The sequence below is a fragment of the Mesoplodon bidens genome (genome assembly GCF_964165515.1).
Source record: "Mesoplodon bidens genome assembly, chromosome: 18".
NCBI lineage: Eukaryota > Metazoa > Chordata > Mammalia > Artiodactyla > Ziphiidae > Mesoplodon > Mesoplodon bidens.
The window spans coordinates 28343060-28357668 of NC_138175.1; the positions used below are offsets into that span (position 1 = coordinate 28343060).

Genomic DNA, 14609 nt, shown 5'->3' on the forward strand with positions numbered 1-14609 from the left:
AAGTATACTTGAACAATAGGTTGATACCCTTTCCCTTCCACCCCCCAAGTCTGGATCATGCACTTCTGAAACTGCAAGAAGATACAATGCTCTTTAATGTATTGATATCATCTACAGTTCTGTGCAGCTGCAGTGAGTAGGTATGAGTTCTTCATCCCTGCATCTCCATTGCCTGGCAGTGTGCGTCTCATAGGTTGAACATTCAATAAAGAATTACCAAAGTCCCCTAAACAGCCTAGAGAGAGGTTAGAGTGGGCTTCAAAAAGGTGGCAGAAGCTTTTTTTTTTTTTTGGCCGAGCCGTGTGGCTTGTGGGATCTTAGTTCCCCAACCAGGGATCGAACCCATGCTCCCTGCAGTGGAAGCGCAGAGTCCTAACCACTGGACGGCCAGGGAATTCCCAGGTGGCAGCAGCTTATACAGAGAAGCCCTAAAATAGAACTTGGCAGGGGCAACACTTAGGGGGCAGAAGAAGAGTCATCAGAGGAGATGAGGGGGAGCTTGCCTCAGCAAGGAGTGACACCTCCTCCTGAGATGGGGGGAAAGAGCACTGAGGGGGCCCTTGCTACACAGCCTGTGTCATCTCAGTAAATTAAGAAGTCAAGTAGTCTTCTGAGTGCGAGACAGATCCTATAAAGGAGAGAACGGAGTGAAATTTGGAATAGCTACTGCAGGGAACTTGACAGGATGTCGAGGTAAAAGAATTAGAGAGGTGCAGAAAGGGCCCAGAGGAAGGTACACAAAAAGAGACTGGAAATTCCTACTAGCTTGTTACTCCCCCCATCATTCAGTCTACTTGGGTAGGAGACAGCAAAGCAGAAGACACATGCTGTGGGATGCTGTACGTACCAAAATGTTGAAGCTCTAACCCCTAATGTGAGGATATTTGGAAATGGGGGTCTTTGTGAGGTCATGAGGGTAGGACTCGCATGATGAGATTAGTGCCCTATGAGAACAGGGAGAGACATCGGAGCTTGTTCTCTCTCTGCCATGTGAGAATATAGGGAGAAGGCGGTCAACTGCAAGTCAGGAAGAAAGTTCTAAGAACCAAGTTGGCTGGCACCTTGATCTTGGACTTCCAGCTTCTAGAAGTGTGCCATATTTCATCACAGCAGCCTGAGCAGACTAATAAAACAGAGTTAACCAGACTGAAAAAGGAAGCCCAGACAGTGTAGAGGCTGAGAGAATTAGTAAAGCTAAAGACTGTGTCACTGAAATAGTTAGTGACAGGAATCAAAGGAGCTAATGGTGAGGGGGAAAAGGCCCCTGCCACCCACATTTTACTGATGGGAAGCCTGGGACCACAGATGCAGAGCTGTCCTAACTGCCCAGTAGTATCAGGCAGCACCAGGACCAGAACTCAGGTCTCCTGGCTGCTAGTTTCAAGCCTTTTCCACAACACTTGTCTCACTCTGGCATCTTGGATACCTGCCATGGTCTATATGGAAACTACCTACACAACAGGAAATTGCTTCAAACATATTTATTATAATTTTTACAGACTCTAAGTTCATTAATAGTCCTGCAACGCGTGTTGGTGTAACTCGACACAGGGCCTGGAATCACACCTCTGGCCAGGCTGGGCAGCACCGTCCAGCACGCACCTGTCTCAGGTGAGGCAGCTTGCGAGGGCGTTTCCAGTGCAGCATCTCAGGACACCAGAGAAGGAAAGGGCAGCATGGTTCCCTCTGCGTGCACAAGCCTGTGCTGTGCTGTGGATGAGCTGCCACCTGGGGTGGCTTCAGACCCTGACTCTGGCCTGGGAGCCCCAGAGAGCATTTCTAGGCAGGTTAAGACATGATCAAGGTGCCTGAGGGACCAGGACAGGGGCGTGCTGGGTTTCTGTGGCTTGAATGCTTGATTGAGCGCTGCATTTTTAATCACACAGCTGCAATGGAGAAAGGCATCAGGAGGCCTGGCCCGGTGTTAGGAACTGAAAGTGGCCCAACCCTGGGCTACAACTGTATCTATCCTCCAGTGCCCTGTGGTTTCCAGGTGGTTGTGGTAGTGTGTAGAGTCCTTCGGTGTTCTCTCGTTAACACTCTGTTTCATGGATGGCACCTCATACGTTTGAAAGCCCTTTAAATATATCCTCAGGTTTTCTTCTGGGCACTCTAGCTTACACCCCTTCTTGCTCACCGGCGCTGGTTTAGACCTGTCAAATTCTTGAGCTGACAAAGGGATGGAAACAGAGAGTGATGAGACCTTGCCCTGACCCTAGGACTCCAATGGGAAAGATTGAGATTTCCAAGGCAGCATGTGTGGCTATGATGCAGATATCTGACATACCAGGGTCCCGGGAGTGAGCACTGTTTCCTGATGCCAGTAAAAAATAGAAGTGGGGTACTTGGGATCTACAGATTGGGACTGAACCACTGTCAGTCTTATTATTGGCTTTCCAGTTTAAGGCTACAAAACTACTTGGGGGTCAGTGACACACGTGAGAATGGATGGGCAGGGATGAGCTGGGCAGTACTCACTGTCACCGCTGCGCCCATGAGTCCTTGCACCAGTGCCTCTCCGGTGGACTTTACCTAGAAGGAGTCAGAGTCAGGTTCTCTCAGGCCCCCACCACTAGCTCAAAGGTGAGACACGTAGGACAAATCAGTAGGCCTATTAGCCCCAACAGGTAGAGTCAAGAGGGCTCTGTGTACTGGAGGAAGAGCCTATGGACAACACAATCACAAATGGGCCAAGTGTGGCTTTCAGGGAAGGCCCTGGGGACTGTCAGCTGAAGTCAAAGGGGAGCAAGAGAACAGACAAGTGACCAGTGTGGCCCAAGGAAGACAGCGTGCCTAGTGAGGAGGCTTCCCAAATGCCTAGCCCCCAGCTACCTGCTTGGCAGCGTGGCCCACGTTCATTGCATCGTTAATTCGGTTTTCCAGGAATTGCCAAGTGTCCTCAAAGTCTGGGGAGGAGTCCTGCAACATCACCAACTCTGTTGTGTTGTAGATTCCAGCCAACACTGCTCGGCGGGTGTACCAGTTAAACTGCAAAGAAACCCATCAGAGAGGGGGGTCACCACTACTGCTGCAGGTTGGGGGAAGTCTAGGTAGTTCCTACCCAAAGCCACTGGCACTCCTGGGCTTCCTCCTGATTTCTTTTCCTCACAGATACACATGGCCCTCTAGACAAGACTGCTGTTCCCAAACTAGGCTAGGTGTCAGAATCACCTGGGAGGTTAAACATGCAAGCTACTGGGCCCAACCTCTTAGAGTTTAGAGTCAGGAGGTCTGAAATAAGTGCCAGGATCTGGATGTTTAATAAGCACCCCACGTGATTTTGCTGCATCCACTCGGCTTTGGAAATGCCAGTGAAAAGCCTAAGTCTCAGGACATCTAAGTTCCAGGGAGGCTCTGTGGTCAGGCAGTTACGACCAAACCTTCGTGTGTTCATCAGTGAAGTGAGGGCTGAGAGAGCATCACGGACAGACTGGAATACCTGGGAAGAGCTGAGAGTTCAAGTCCTTCAGCAGCTTCTGACTGTCCTGCCGAACCACTCTTTACAGCACTAGCTCAGCTGCTTTGTGTTTTATCGCTCTGATTTCTTAGCTTTCTAATTTCATTTTCCTATCATCTCTGTTGGTGGTATATTCTCACACGATGGAAGTTTATTAAAGCACTTTGTTAGAAATGTGGTGGGAGCATCTTTTTGCCTCCTATCCTGGATTCCACAAAGTACCATCACACATTAATTTCTTTTATGAAGGTATATATATATATTTTTTTAATTTCCTACCAGAAATATGATAGCATTAACAAGTCAGATTCTTTCCTGGTGCCTGTTTAGAGGCTTATTGATCTCTTAGCAAAGCAGGCCAACATGGGCTACAGGGAGAGAGTTTCTTTTTAAAGCAATGAGTGTCTCCATGGCATTCTTTTTTTTTTTTAATCAGTCTCATAAAAGACACACACTGAGAAAGTCTGCTACAGAATCTAAATCATAGAAGACTGAGGGGGAAATGATTATAAAATGGCAATCCAATCACAAGGCCCTCTGATGCCTTGTCACCATTCTAGGGGGGAAAGGAATACCAATGGTTCATGGCTACAGTGCTGGTCCCTGAATGAAGATGACCTAGATCCCCCTGTGGCTTGTTGAGGGACCCTCCTCATACCCTAGCCTCTCCTTTCCAAGATGGGAATGACACTGTAGTCCCGTGAAGGGATTTGTTATCAAAGAAATTTCACAAACTTCCTGAGGAAATGCTTAATCCAAGCGTTGCCAGTAGCCTGTGGGCCTGCAGAGAGCACTCACGTCAGTGGACTGGTCCCCGGCGTAATGCCACATGTCATCCACCATGCTGGTGAGCAGGCCCAGGCTGGGCGGGATGTTGTGAGGGAGCAGGAGGATGCTGAGCGCCTGTGGAGAGACGGCAGAGGAGTGGAACTGCACACGGGCGGCAGCGGCGGGCTCAGGTGGAGAGTGCCTCACCTCCCCCTGGAGGTACAGAACGGGGCCTGCCCAGCCCTCATCCTGAGACTTACCATCTCCACCCACGCGTGTGAGCTCCTGGCGTCTAACGCTCCCGACTACAGCTCATGGGAGCCGGGGCAGGTCCGACCCTCGGCTGACCCAGTCAGATTCTCAATCCCTAGCATGTGGACTTGGGAATGCAGACAGCCAGCTCTAGACTGGTGGCTTTGAGTACTGAGAGCACCCCATTCTGTAACATGGAGGAAGAAGCAGGGATAGCTGGGGAGTCTGGGGGTGGAATTCGAGGTGGACTGGGTCAAGCTGGAGATCTGAAACCAAGCATGGTGAGCACGGGCAGGGGACGGGACTTGACTCTGGACTGTACTCCCTCACTCCCGGCCCACAACTGAAATTACATGCTCAACCGTCTCCCAGCCGGGCAGAGGACACTAGATGATCCGTGGGCCCTCTCAGTGCTGATGTGCTTTGAGTTTCTGAACTGAGAGAATGGCCCGCACTGTGACACACTTTGAAACAGGAAAAAAGGACCTTTAGAAAAGGGGTGTGGGAAGCCCTTGGAATGAATACTCCAATTCTCTAAGCATCACACTGACATACTGAAAGGAAGTCCCAGTTCCCTGAGATCTAGAACGCGACAGGCCTGTTAATGATGATGGCCAGTAAAATCTTCTGACTTTTCTAATCCCCTTCATGGATTCCTCCTCACTGAAGACCTGGTGGCAGACTCGGGCCACTAAGACCCCACCCAGGACGTGATCTAGGACCCACGCCACCCACGTTTCCAGGAACTGAGACACAGATGGCTCAGAGGTCCTCTCTTTGGCTCTCGCAAATCTGAAACCTAGCTCTACCAATTGCACTGTGAATCCCTAGTTTTGTGGAGATTAATGAGCTCACTTCTGAACAGTGTGCCAGACCCTCCAAGTGAAGGTGCTGAGGATGATAATCATGAACACTTTATGCCCTGGGGCCTGGATATGGACTCTGTACCCGAGGCCAATGCTCAATGTACGGGATCAGCATTCTCAGTCTGGTTTCCACAGCGTCCCTCAGGAACTGGTCTGTTTTCCTCTTCCTGGAAGAGGGAAAAGAAAACAGTGTGTCTCTGGATCAAAGGCATGGGCTCGGTGCTACACTGTTTACTCAGCCCTAGTGGGGAGGGCCCCACCAGCTCTTGATGAGACAGGCAGCTGCGTTTCAGTCCCATCAGAGCAGCAGGGCTGCTCAGTGCTACCCTCTTGGCTCTGCTTGGATTGGCCTCCTGGGGACAGCTGGTGGCGCCTAAGCTCCTTGAACCTCAGCTGCCACCCCGAGCAATGATGCCATGGGACTTACTCTGCCTGGCCCAGCTGTACCAGCTTCTGCTCCTCTTCCAGCACACGGGTGAGCCGGGCGTTGCACTGGGTCACAAAATGCAGTATCAGTTCACTGCCATCATTCCCAAACATGTTGGCAGCCGCACTGGAGAGACCCAGAGACTACAAAGGGGGAGAGGGAACACAGGAAAGTGGCGGGCAGGTGGAGTGGACATTTGCCGCCTGTTCATCACTAGTGCCTCTTCTTCTAGTAACAGCAGCTTGGTTCTCAGTGGGACACCCCACTCTTCATTCTTGTCCGTGTGATCTGGGAGAAGCTGACCACCAAATCCCTCCACACTCCATCAAGCCCCTGGGTGTGATGCAAAGCAGGGGATCCAGACCTAGATAAGTGCAGTTCACAGCAACCAGTTCAGGAATGTGCACGTGACCAAATCCAGCCCTGCGAGGCCGCCTCCACACTTTTGCTAGTACCGATGGGAAAGAAGTACCCTCTTTCCTCTGGGGCTGCTGAGCCATTTTTAGTCCTGCATGGGAAGCCCCCGCTGAGAATGAAGCTCACAGAGAGGAAAGCAAAGCAGATATGCTGTAGAGACACTTCCCAGCAGCAACAATCTAAGCCAGAGGTACTTCCAGACTTTTCTGTCATTAAATGAGCCAAACACTCCCTTTCTTGCTTGAGCCAGTTGAGTTTGAGTTCTGACACTTGTAACCTAGAGTTGTAACTATTATAAAAAGGGGCTTGGGAAGAGCGCTCCTAACTCTCTTCCTCACCAACTCACTTAACCTAAGCCTCTTGGAAAGTAGGTCTCTCAGTTGTTTAAAAAAAAAAAAAGTCTCACAAACTTTTTTTTTTTTTTTTCCTCACCGCAGCACGTGGGATCTTAGTTCCCCGACCAGGGATCCAACCCGCGTCCCCTGCATTGGAAACGCGGAGTCTTAACCACTGGACTGCCAGGAGAGTCCCTCACAAACTTTTCCTATTGAGCTGTCAAAGAGTTAACAAAGCCACAGGGATCCTTTACTATTCCTCACATACAGGACTCATTGAGCAGCTACTGGAGGGGGAACCCTGACGGCAGCAGGGACAGAGGGCAGAAAAGGAACCAAAAAAACCATTAACTCTAAATTCCCGCCGTTGGGAAAGTGCCTCTCTTTTGGTGCGAGCACACAGCCTTTCTGGAGGGCAGTTTGGCAATATTCACCTCAACATCAGAGCCGCAGGAGCATCAGTACTAAGGGTGACTGCGTGCTCCCTGTGTGCCTGGTGCCCGGCTGAGCGCATTATACACACAACCTTGCTGCGGCCCTACAGCAATGCCAGCAGGTGGGCATTACCATCATCCACATTTTACAGAAACTGCAGCTTAAAGCTCTTAACCACCAGGCTATACTGCCTCTAACATGTATGGAACAGGAACCTCGAAAATATACACACTCCCTGGGCCAGTTGTTGAGCTACTGTGTCTCAGCTCCAAACCTGCCCTTCCATCCTCAGCTTTGGGATGCAGGGGCTGGGGCTCTGCAAGCCATACTTCTGGCTCCATGTTAGGTCCCCGGATAGGGTCTCTAGAGGGAGACTGCAAGGCTGGAGGAGGAAGGGCCTGGCTCCTCGCGGTTTACTTCCTGTCGGCTAGTGGTCTGTGTGAGCAGCGCCCTCCTTCACCACGGCAGCACTTCTGTCCAGTGGCAGCAGCTGAACCCAGTCTGCAGTATTCTCGACAGGTGCAGACCTAAGTTCATCGAGCCACCATCCTCTCCCTGCCCTCCCAACCGCTCCGCCATTTCCCCAACCCGAGGTCAAGTGCCAGCCCCCAGGGACCCTTCCTCCAAGGTCAGCGACACCAGCACCCGCTGAGGAGCACCTCCTCCTGAGAGGTGGGAGTTTCACCTTCACAGGGACTCTCCTTCAAGCTCCTAGCTGTATTCATTCCAACTCTTCCCTTTGTTTCCTTAGCCCCGGGGATGAAAGCTCCTCCCTGCAGGTGCTACCTCTACTGATACCTTAGTGTTCTTTTTATCCTTTCAGTTACCTGGTTACCAATTTCACATCTAGTTAACAATTCTTTGTGTTAAATTCTCTCTATTGGAGTAACTGGATTTCTTCTGATTGATGCACTCCCTGAAAGACCAACTCCACTTCTCAGAATTTGTCCTAAAGAAACCAACCAGAAACGTACTTAAATCTGTTGTACAAATAGGTTTAGAATATTTAAAAAATTGGAAACAACCCAAATGTTTATCCATTGAGTTCAAGTAAATGCAGTAGGTATTATGCAGCCGTATGAATGGAGATATGCAGAGTGAAAAAAGCATATGAAAAAAGCATATGAAAAAGAGTGAAAAATTTAACCATAGAATATTGAGTAGAATCAGGTTTTTCCAAACAATCCTGTTACCTTTCTGTCCTCTCCTGGTTCCACACCTTTCTGTAATGATTCTCTCACACCTTCCCTGCTACCTTGGAACCTCTGTCTCCTCCCACCGTTTCCTAACTTCAGGATCAGGAGACAACCACACCTACGTCACAGAGAAAACAGAAGCCATCCCCTGGGAACTCCTTAAAGGTTCTTCTAGAAACTAAGCCTGCAGCTGTCTTCTCCAACTTTGCCCCTAATACACCGAAGGCTAGTCTTTCCACCTGTTTTCCGGATTTCATAATCCTTGCCTTCAAGGAACCTCACGTTTTTCATTTTGCCACTTTCTCTTGTATCTTCTCCATCACCGGTGTTTCTGTGCCCTCCTGCCAGGACTCCAACATGCTCATCAAACTTCCATCCCACCTCCCCTGCTTAGTATACTAGCTCCCTTCTCCCCCTCGCAGCCCAACGCCTCTGCACTTCCTCACCTCTACTCACCCCTCAACCCACCCGTTATTTCGGACCTGTACTCCCTTCAAACGGCTGCCGCTGCAGTCACCTATGTCTGGTTGCCTCATCCACATTCTCCTGCTTTGCCTCCAGTGCAGGCTCCTCTACCTCAGTCTTCTTTGCCACCCCACCCTGTTCCACCCCACCCTTAAATATCAGTGGTCCCGGGCTTCCCTGGTGGCACAGTGGTTGAGAATCTGCCTGCCAATGCAGGGGACACGGGTTCGAGCCCTGGTCTGGGAAGATCCCACATGCCGCGGAGCAACTAGGCCCGTGAGCCACAACTACTGAGCCTGCGCGTCTGGAGCCTGTGCTCCGCAACAAGAGAGGCCACAATAGTGAGAGGCCCGCGCACCGCGATGAAGAGTGGTCCCCACTTGCCACAACTAGGGGAAGCCCTCGCACAGAAATGAAGACCCAACACAGCAAAAATAAAATAAATTAATTAATAAACTCCTACCCCCAACATTTAAAAAAAATTTAAAAAAAATATATCAGTGGTCCCTAAGGACCTAGACTCCTCTCTCTTTTCACATGGCACTCTAGGCACATTCATGCCACCCTAGGCAATCTCATTCACTTCCATGGTTTAATGACCACATACATATGTGGATTATGCCCCAGCATATACTCTAGTCCAGGCAGCTCCTCCAGTTTCAGGCCTGTATGCTTGAGGTCCCCCGTTGGCCGACCCAAAGACCTCTCATATTCAACAAAGCTCAAGACTGTACCCATGGGCCTTCCTCAAACATGGCTCTTCAGTGGCCTTAATCTAAGAGAACGGCACCACCACGTACCCACTCATGCAAACCGGCAGGCAGCTCTGGTGGCATTTTGTCACTCCCTCCTATGTCATTCTCTCACCAAACCTACCCACTTGTCTCCATGTTCACTGCCACTGCTCTAGGTCAGAAAGCCCTCATCTCTCCTGGATGACGAGCGGCAGCTCCCAGTGACCCTCTGACTCCAATACTTTTTCATCCAGCAGCCAAAGTGATGGTTTTGAAATGTTAAATTGAATTCTATATCTCCAATTATTCTTAGAATAAAAGAAAGCCTAACTCTTCAACATGACCTTTGGACCTTGCCCGATGTGGCCTCAACTGACCCTTCCCCAGCATCACTCAGCTCAGATCTCTTCCTGACTCTCGGCATAGTGGTTTTCTTTGGTTCCTCTAACGTGCAGGCTTCTTTCCACTCTGCGCATGCTGTGTCTCTGTCTGGACTTGTCCATGCCCCACCCCACCAAATCAGGTAAAGCCTTCTCATTCCTCAGCTCTCAGTTCCAAAGCCTTTCCTCACCACGTTCTCACCCCGAGTTAGGTTCTGTCCCTCCACTGCATGTCACAAGAGCACCTTTTCCTGATAGCCCTGACCACATTTTATAAATATGTATTTGTATATATGTGATTAATGTCACCAGACTGGAAGCTCAACAAGGGCAGAACTTTGCCCATCCTGACTACTATGATGCCCCTAGGACCTAGCACACTCTCTGTTCAATAAATATTTAAAGAGAGAATGATTAATAATCAAAGGGTTTTTTTCTAATTTGAAAGATCAAAATGTTGATCTTTGTTATCACAGACAATTTTTAAGTTCTTTTTTTTGCGGTACGCAGGCCTCTCACTGTTGTGGCCTCTCCCGTTGCGGAGCACAGGCTCCGGACGCGCAGGCTCAGCGGCCACGGCTCACGGGCCCAGCCGCTCCGCGGCATGTGGGATCTTCCCGGACCGGGGCACGAATCCGTGTCCCCTGCATCGGCAGGCGGACTCTCAACCACTGCGCCACCAGGGAAGCCCCTGGCAGTTTTGATCATAGGCAATTCTTGCCTAATGAGCTGCCTTTAGAACCTAACTGCCAAGAACCAACTCCACGGTATATTCTTTTGATATTAAAAAATAATTTAAAAACAAAAGCATTTCTACCCTATTGGGGAAAAACAAACAACACAAAACCAGAAAATCTTATAGCAGTGAGGAGCTCTGGGGCTCTGAGCTGGGCTGGAAGAAAGCCCTCTGCTCTGGCTGCTGTGATTCCCTCCTGGCTGATCTTGGTCAGGCTGCCCCGCCCGCACCCAGACACACCTTGGCTCCTTCTGCAATGGCCTCTGCTGTCCACCCGTGGGCAGGCACATACTCCAGGGCCGCCGTCAGGATGCGCTGCTGCAGCTGCTCCTCACTCTCATAGTCCTCCTCCTCCTCACCACCCTGGTCTGTGTACCTGAGACCCAAATGCAAGAGAGACATGGGGATGGAGCCCGGCACACCTCACCTCACCGCCTGCTGCCTGGCATGCAACATGTGCCTGGCCAGAAACCACAGGCTCTGTGCCTCCTCTCAGCACATGTTGAGAGGACATTTACTCATGTGTAGGTATCAGTGTTTGAATGCCAACAGAGCAAAAATCGTATCATCCTTCGCCTCCCATAGAGTCACTGAGAGAAGGGAGCCATGAGCGAGGAGGCCAGGTGACAGGAAGGTGCATGCTGTAGCAGCACCCTGGGTTTCCCAGTTTATAGCCTTACCACATTGTTTCTTTACCTGGATTTGTTCCAAACTGTAACTCCATTGAGCACAGGGACAACGGTTACATTATTCACAGGGCCTGGCACACAGTAGATCCTCAAACAATATTTGTTGAATTGAAATGAAAACTACTTTCATTGGGAGACCAGAAAAATGACTGGGAACACTCTAATTTCAGAGCTAGAGGAACTTCTCAGCGGCAGGATTAAGTAAAGACGAAACATCTAACGGAGATGTAAATTATTATTTCCTTTCTGGAGGGCAATCTGGCCTCACATGTGTAACGAAATGGAAAATGTGCATATCCTTTGACTCAGTGCTCCCACTGCTGAGAGAATCATCTACTTTATCACATTATTCTTCATACCAGTGATGGAAATCTAAATATCCATCAGTAAAAGATAGGTCAAATAAATTTTGGTACTGCCATTTGCTGGAATACTATGCAACCATTAAAATAATATAGATTGTGAAATGACATTATAAACGTACTGTTGAGCGAACAAACAGGTTCTGGAACAGCATGTATAGTGTACAGTGTAATTAATCATTTATAATATATACAGGGTTATATATGAAAAACGTTAGAGAAAAGGATATTCACAAAAATGTCAGAGTTATTTCTGGGTTTGCGATTTCTGATAATTTTTTTACTTTTGTGAACTTCTTTGTATTATTTAGAATGTACAGGCACCGTTTTCATAAAACAAACAAACAAACAAACAACAGGTTCCTTTCAAAGATAAGGTTGAAAATGATGAAAGATGTGAAGGGAACAGAGAGGCTAGAGGAAGGAGAAGCACAGATTCACCCAAGCACGCAAAGTGGTCAGAAATGGGTGGACTGGGGTTCTACTGCCTACCTGGGGGGTGAACGAGAAGACTCCTGATTGGGTTCTTCTGTGCCCTGTGTCTCAGAATGTTGCTGAGAAAAAGAGGGAGGAGGTTGCTGCTTCTGCTGATCTGAAGACCTCAGCTGTGTAGCTGAAGCATGGAAGGCACGTGGCACCAGGGCTGGTCGGCAGCGGGACACTGAAACAAACTGAGCTGGTCAGCCAGAGACACTCACCAGAGAAGACCCTTTGAGACCCAGAGTGGTACGAGGGATGGGGAGGAAGAAAAGCGCAGGAAAACAAGAACCAAGTGTTGGATCCCAGACAAAATTCTCGGGTAAACTGGGAACCTTTCGACATGATGTGGTGGCAAAAGCAGGAACCAGGAAATGGAAGACCTGTCTTCTAGGCATGTTTCCATCATTTGTTAGCTGTGTGTTAATGGGCAAACCATTTCACCCCAATGAGCATGATTTAAAATACGCAAATTAAGAGAAATAATCTCTACTTACTCAACGGGAGTGTTGTGAGGCCCAAACAAAAAAATGAAAGTGACTTGAAAACATTATATATTTATATATCATGGCAAGAGCACTGGACTATAAATTAGAAGGGCTGAGTATTGACTCCCTAGTGGTTATGTGGTGTCTCTATCTGTTTTCTCATCTGCAATATTGCAACACCCATTTACTTTAGGAAAGGGCTTTTGAAAAGTACAGTACTGTATTTCCTAAGCAAAGGCTCATACTACTTTTTTCTTTCCCAGCATTTTACTACAAAAAAAAAATTCAAACATACAAGCAAGTGGAAAGAATTGTGGCATGAACACCTGTATATCCATCACACTCTTCATACATCAGGCCATCTTATTTATTTTTTTTGGCCACACCACACGGCTTGTGGGATCTTAGTTCCCCAACCATGGATTGAACCTTGGCCTCGGCAGGGAAAGCACCGAGTCCTAACCACTGGACAGCCAGGGAATTCCCCAATCCATCTTATTTTTTGATGCATTTGTTGCAGACTTCAGAATTCTTTATCTTTAAACATTTCAACATGCACATCATTAACTAGAGTTCAATATTTATTGAATATTTACTGTTATTTTATTGAGGTGATATTTACATTCAATGAAATGCACAAATCTTAAATGGGCCAATTCTGAGTTTTGACCAATGTATACACCTGCCTAACTTGAACCCCTATCTAGAGATAACATCACCCCAGAAAGTTCCCTCTTATTCCTTCCCAGTTATTCCCCACCCACACTATTCTGAATTTTTCATTCTAGTCTTGCCTGTCCTACAATTTCATCTAAATAGAATCATACTGTGTATCCTGTGTATGTATAAGACTTCTTCTGCTTAGAATACTTTTTAGATTGATTCATTTTTCTGTGAAAATCAGGAAGTTGTTACTTTTTACTGCTGAGTAGCATTCCACTAAGAAACACTATTCTATTGAACACCTGAGCTGTTGGCTATTATAAAGGTGCTACGAATATACTTGTTCAAACCTTTTTGTGGACATTTTGCTTTCATTTCTGTTGAGTAAATACCTCGAGGTCGATTTTCTGGGTCATAGGCATTACTTTTACTGAACATATTTAGTTTGGAGCTTTGTATAAAAACAACACTCATTTTTTAAAAAAATCTATGGACCAACTCAGGAAAAAATGATTTTTAAAAGAAACAGCACCTATGTGTGAAAATATCAATTATTTTAGCATATGTACAGAAAAAACCGGACCAAATATTCATAAAACTTCGAAAAGGACCTGGGAGGTCCCAAAGCAATATTGCAGAACCACTGCAGTCCACGAGAAGATTTTAGGTGAAATACAGGAGAATATTATTTCATTAGTTATATATTTGTTAATATGTTAATTCATACGTTCTATTTGTGGAAGGTGACATTGGTTTTCCATTTATGGTAGTGATATAAAGCTTCCTCTTTTAAGTAAACGTCTACATTTTTACGAAATCAGACGTATAAACAAAAATACTGACTATATGGTGGCAAAGGTGGTACGAGGATACTGAAGAATTACTGAAGAGGTGGGGAAATGACCGACTTGGGAAAAAGTAGACTAGGCGCGTAGACTAGGCGCTCTCTGTGTCTGTGTTTCCCGGGATCAGGGCCCAGGGACTTGGCAATGGAGTTGAGACTGGGAACAAGTGTGCCAGTCTGCAACCGACCGAGCTGTGTGACCTTGGGCACCCACAGCCCTCTCTCAGGCTGCGTCAACTCCATGAAATGGGAGTGACAGGCCCTTCCCTGATGCTCTTGCTCCTCACAGGTAGAGAATGGAGTCAGAAGCCAGCCAGGCGGCCACTTCAAGCCCGAGGAGCCGGCGCGAGCCGCTATGCCCTTCACCTCACCTTGCTCTCGAGCCGCCACGAGGCTTCTTCCGCCCCTCACCCAGCCCAGATCAGATTCGCGCCCCCTCCCCTTCCCTCCCCGCTCCCGGGATCGGCCGCCCTCTCACCGGGGAGGCACCGCAGCTGCAGGAGCCTCCACCCCGCCCGGCCGAGCGCGCCAGACACCCTCGCTGCCATCTTGGAAGCGGGCACGCTGCCTACGGCGACGCGCTGTGTAGCACCGAGTCAGCTGCATGGCCACTTCCGC

At 48.4% G+C, this 14609-nt stretch overlaps 1 protein-coding gene across 2 annotated transcripts; it reads right to left on the bottom strand.

Moving 5' to 3' along the window:
- Positions 1 to 1474: 1474 nt before the first annotated feature.
- COQ9 (coenzyme Q9) lies at positions 1475 to 14602 on the bottom strand. Of its 2 annotated transcripts, none has more exons than XM_081215327.1 (9): positions 14470 to 14602; positions 12012 to 12180; positions 10709 to 10844; positions 5771 to 5835; positions 5426 to 5510; positions 4256 to 4360; positions 2833 to 2988; positions 2479 to 2532; positions 1475 to 2169 (listed from the first exon to the last, which is right to left on the bottom strand). In XM_081215327.1, the coding sequence occupies exons 1-9, from the start codon at positions 14537 to 14539 to the stop codon at positions 2134 to 2136; spliced, it is 876 nt and encodes a 291-aa protein (XP_081071453.1). In that variant the 5' UTR covers positions 14540 to 14602; the 3' UTR covers positions 1475 to 2133. The 2 variants fall into 2 exon arrangements, with proteins under 2 accessions (XP_081071453.1, XP_081071452.1); XM_081215326.1 differs by having other exon boundaries at positions 5771 to 5913.
- Between the last annotated feature and the right edge of the window lie 7 nt (positions 14603 to 14609).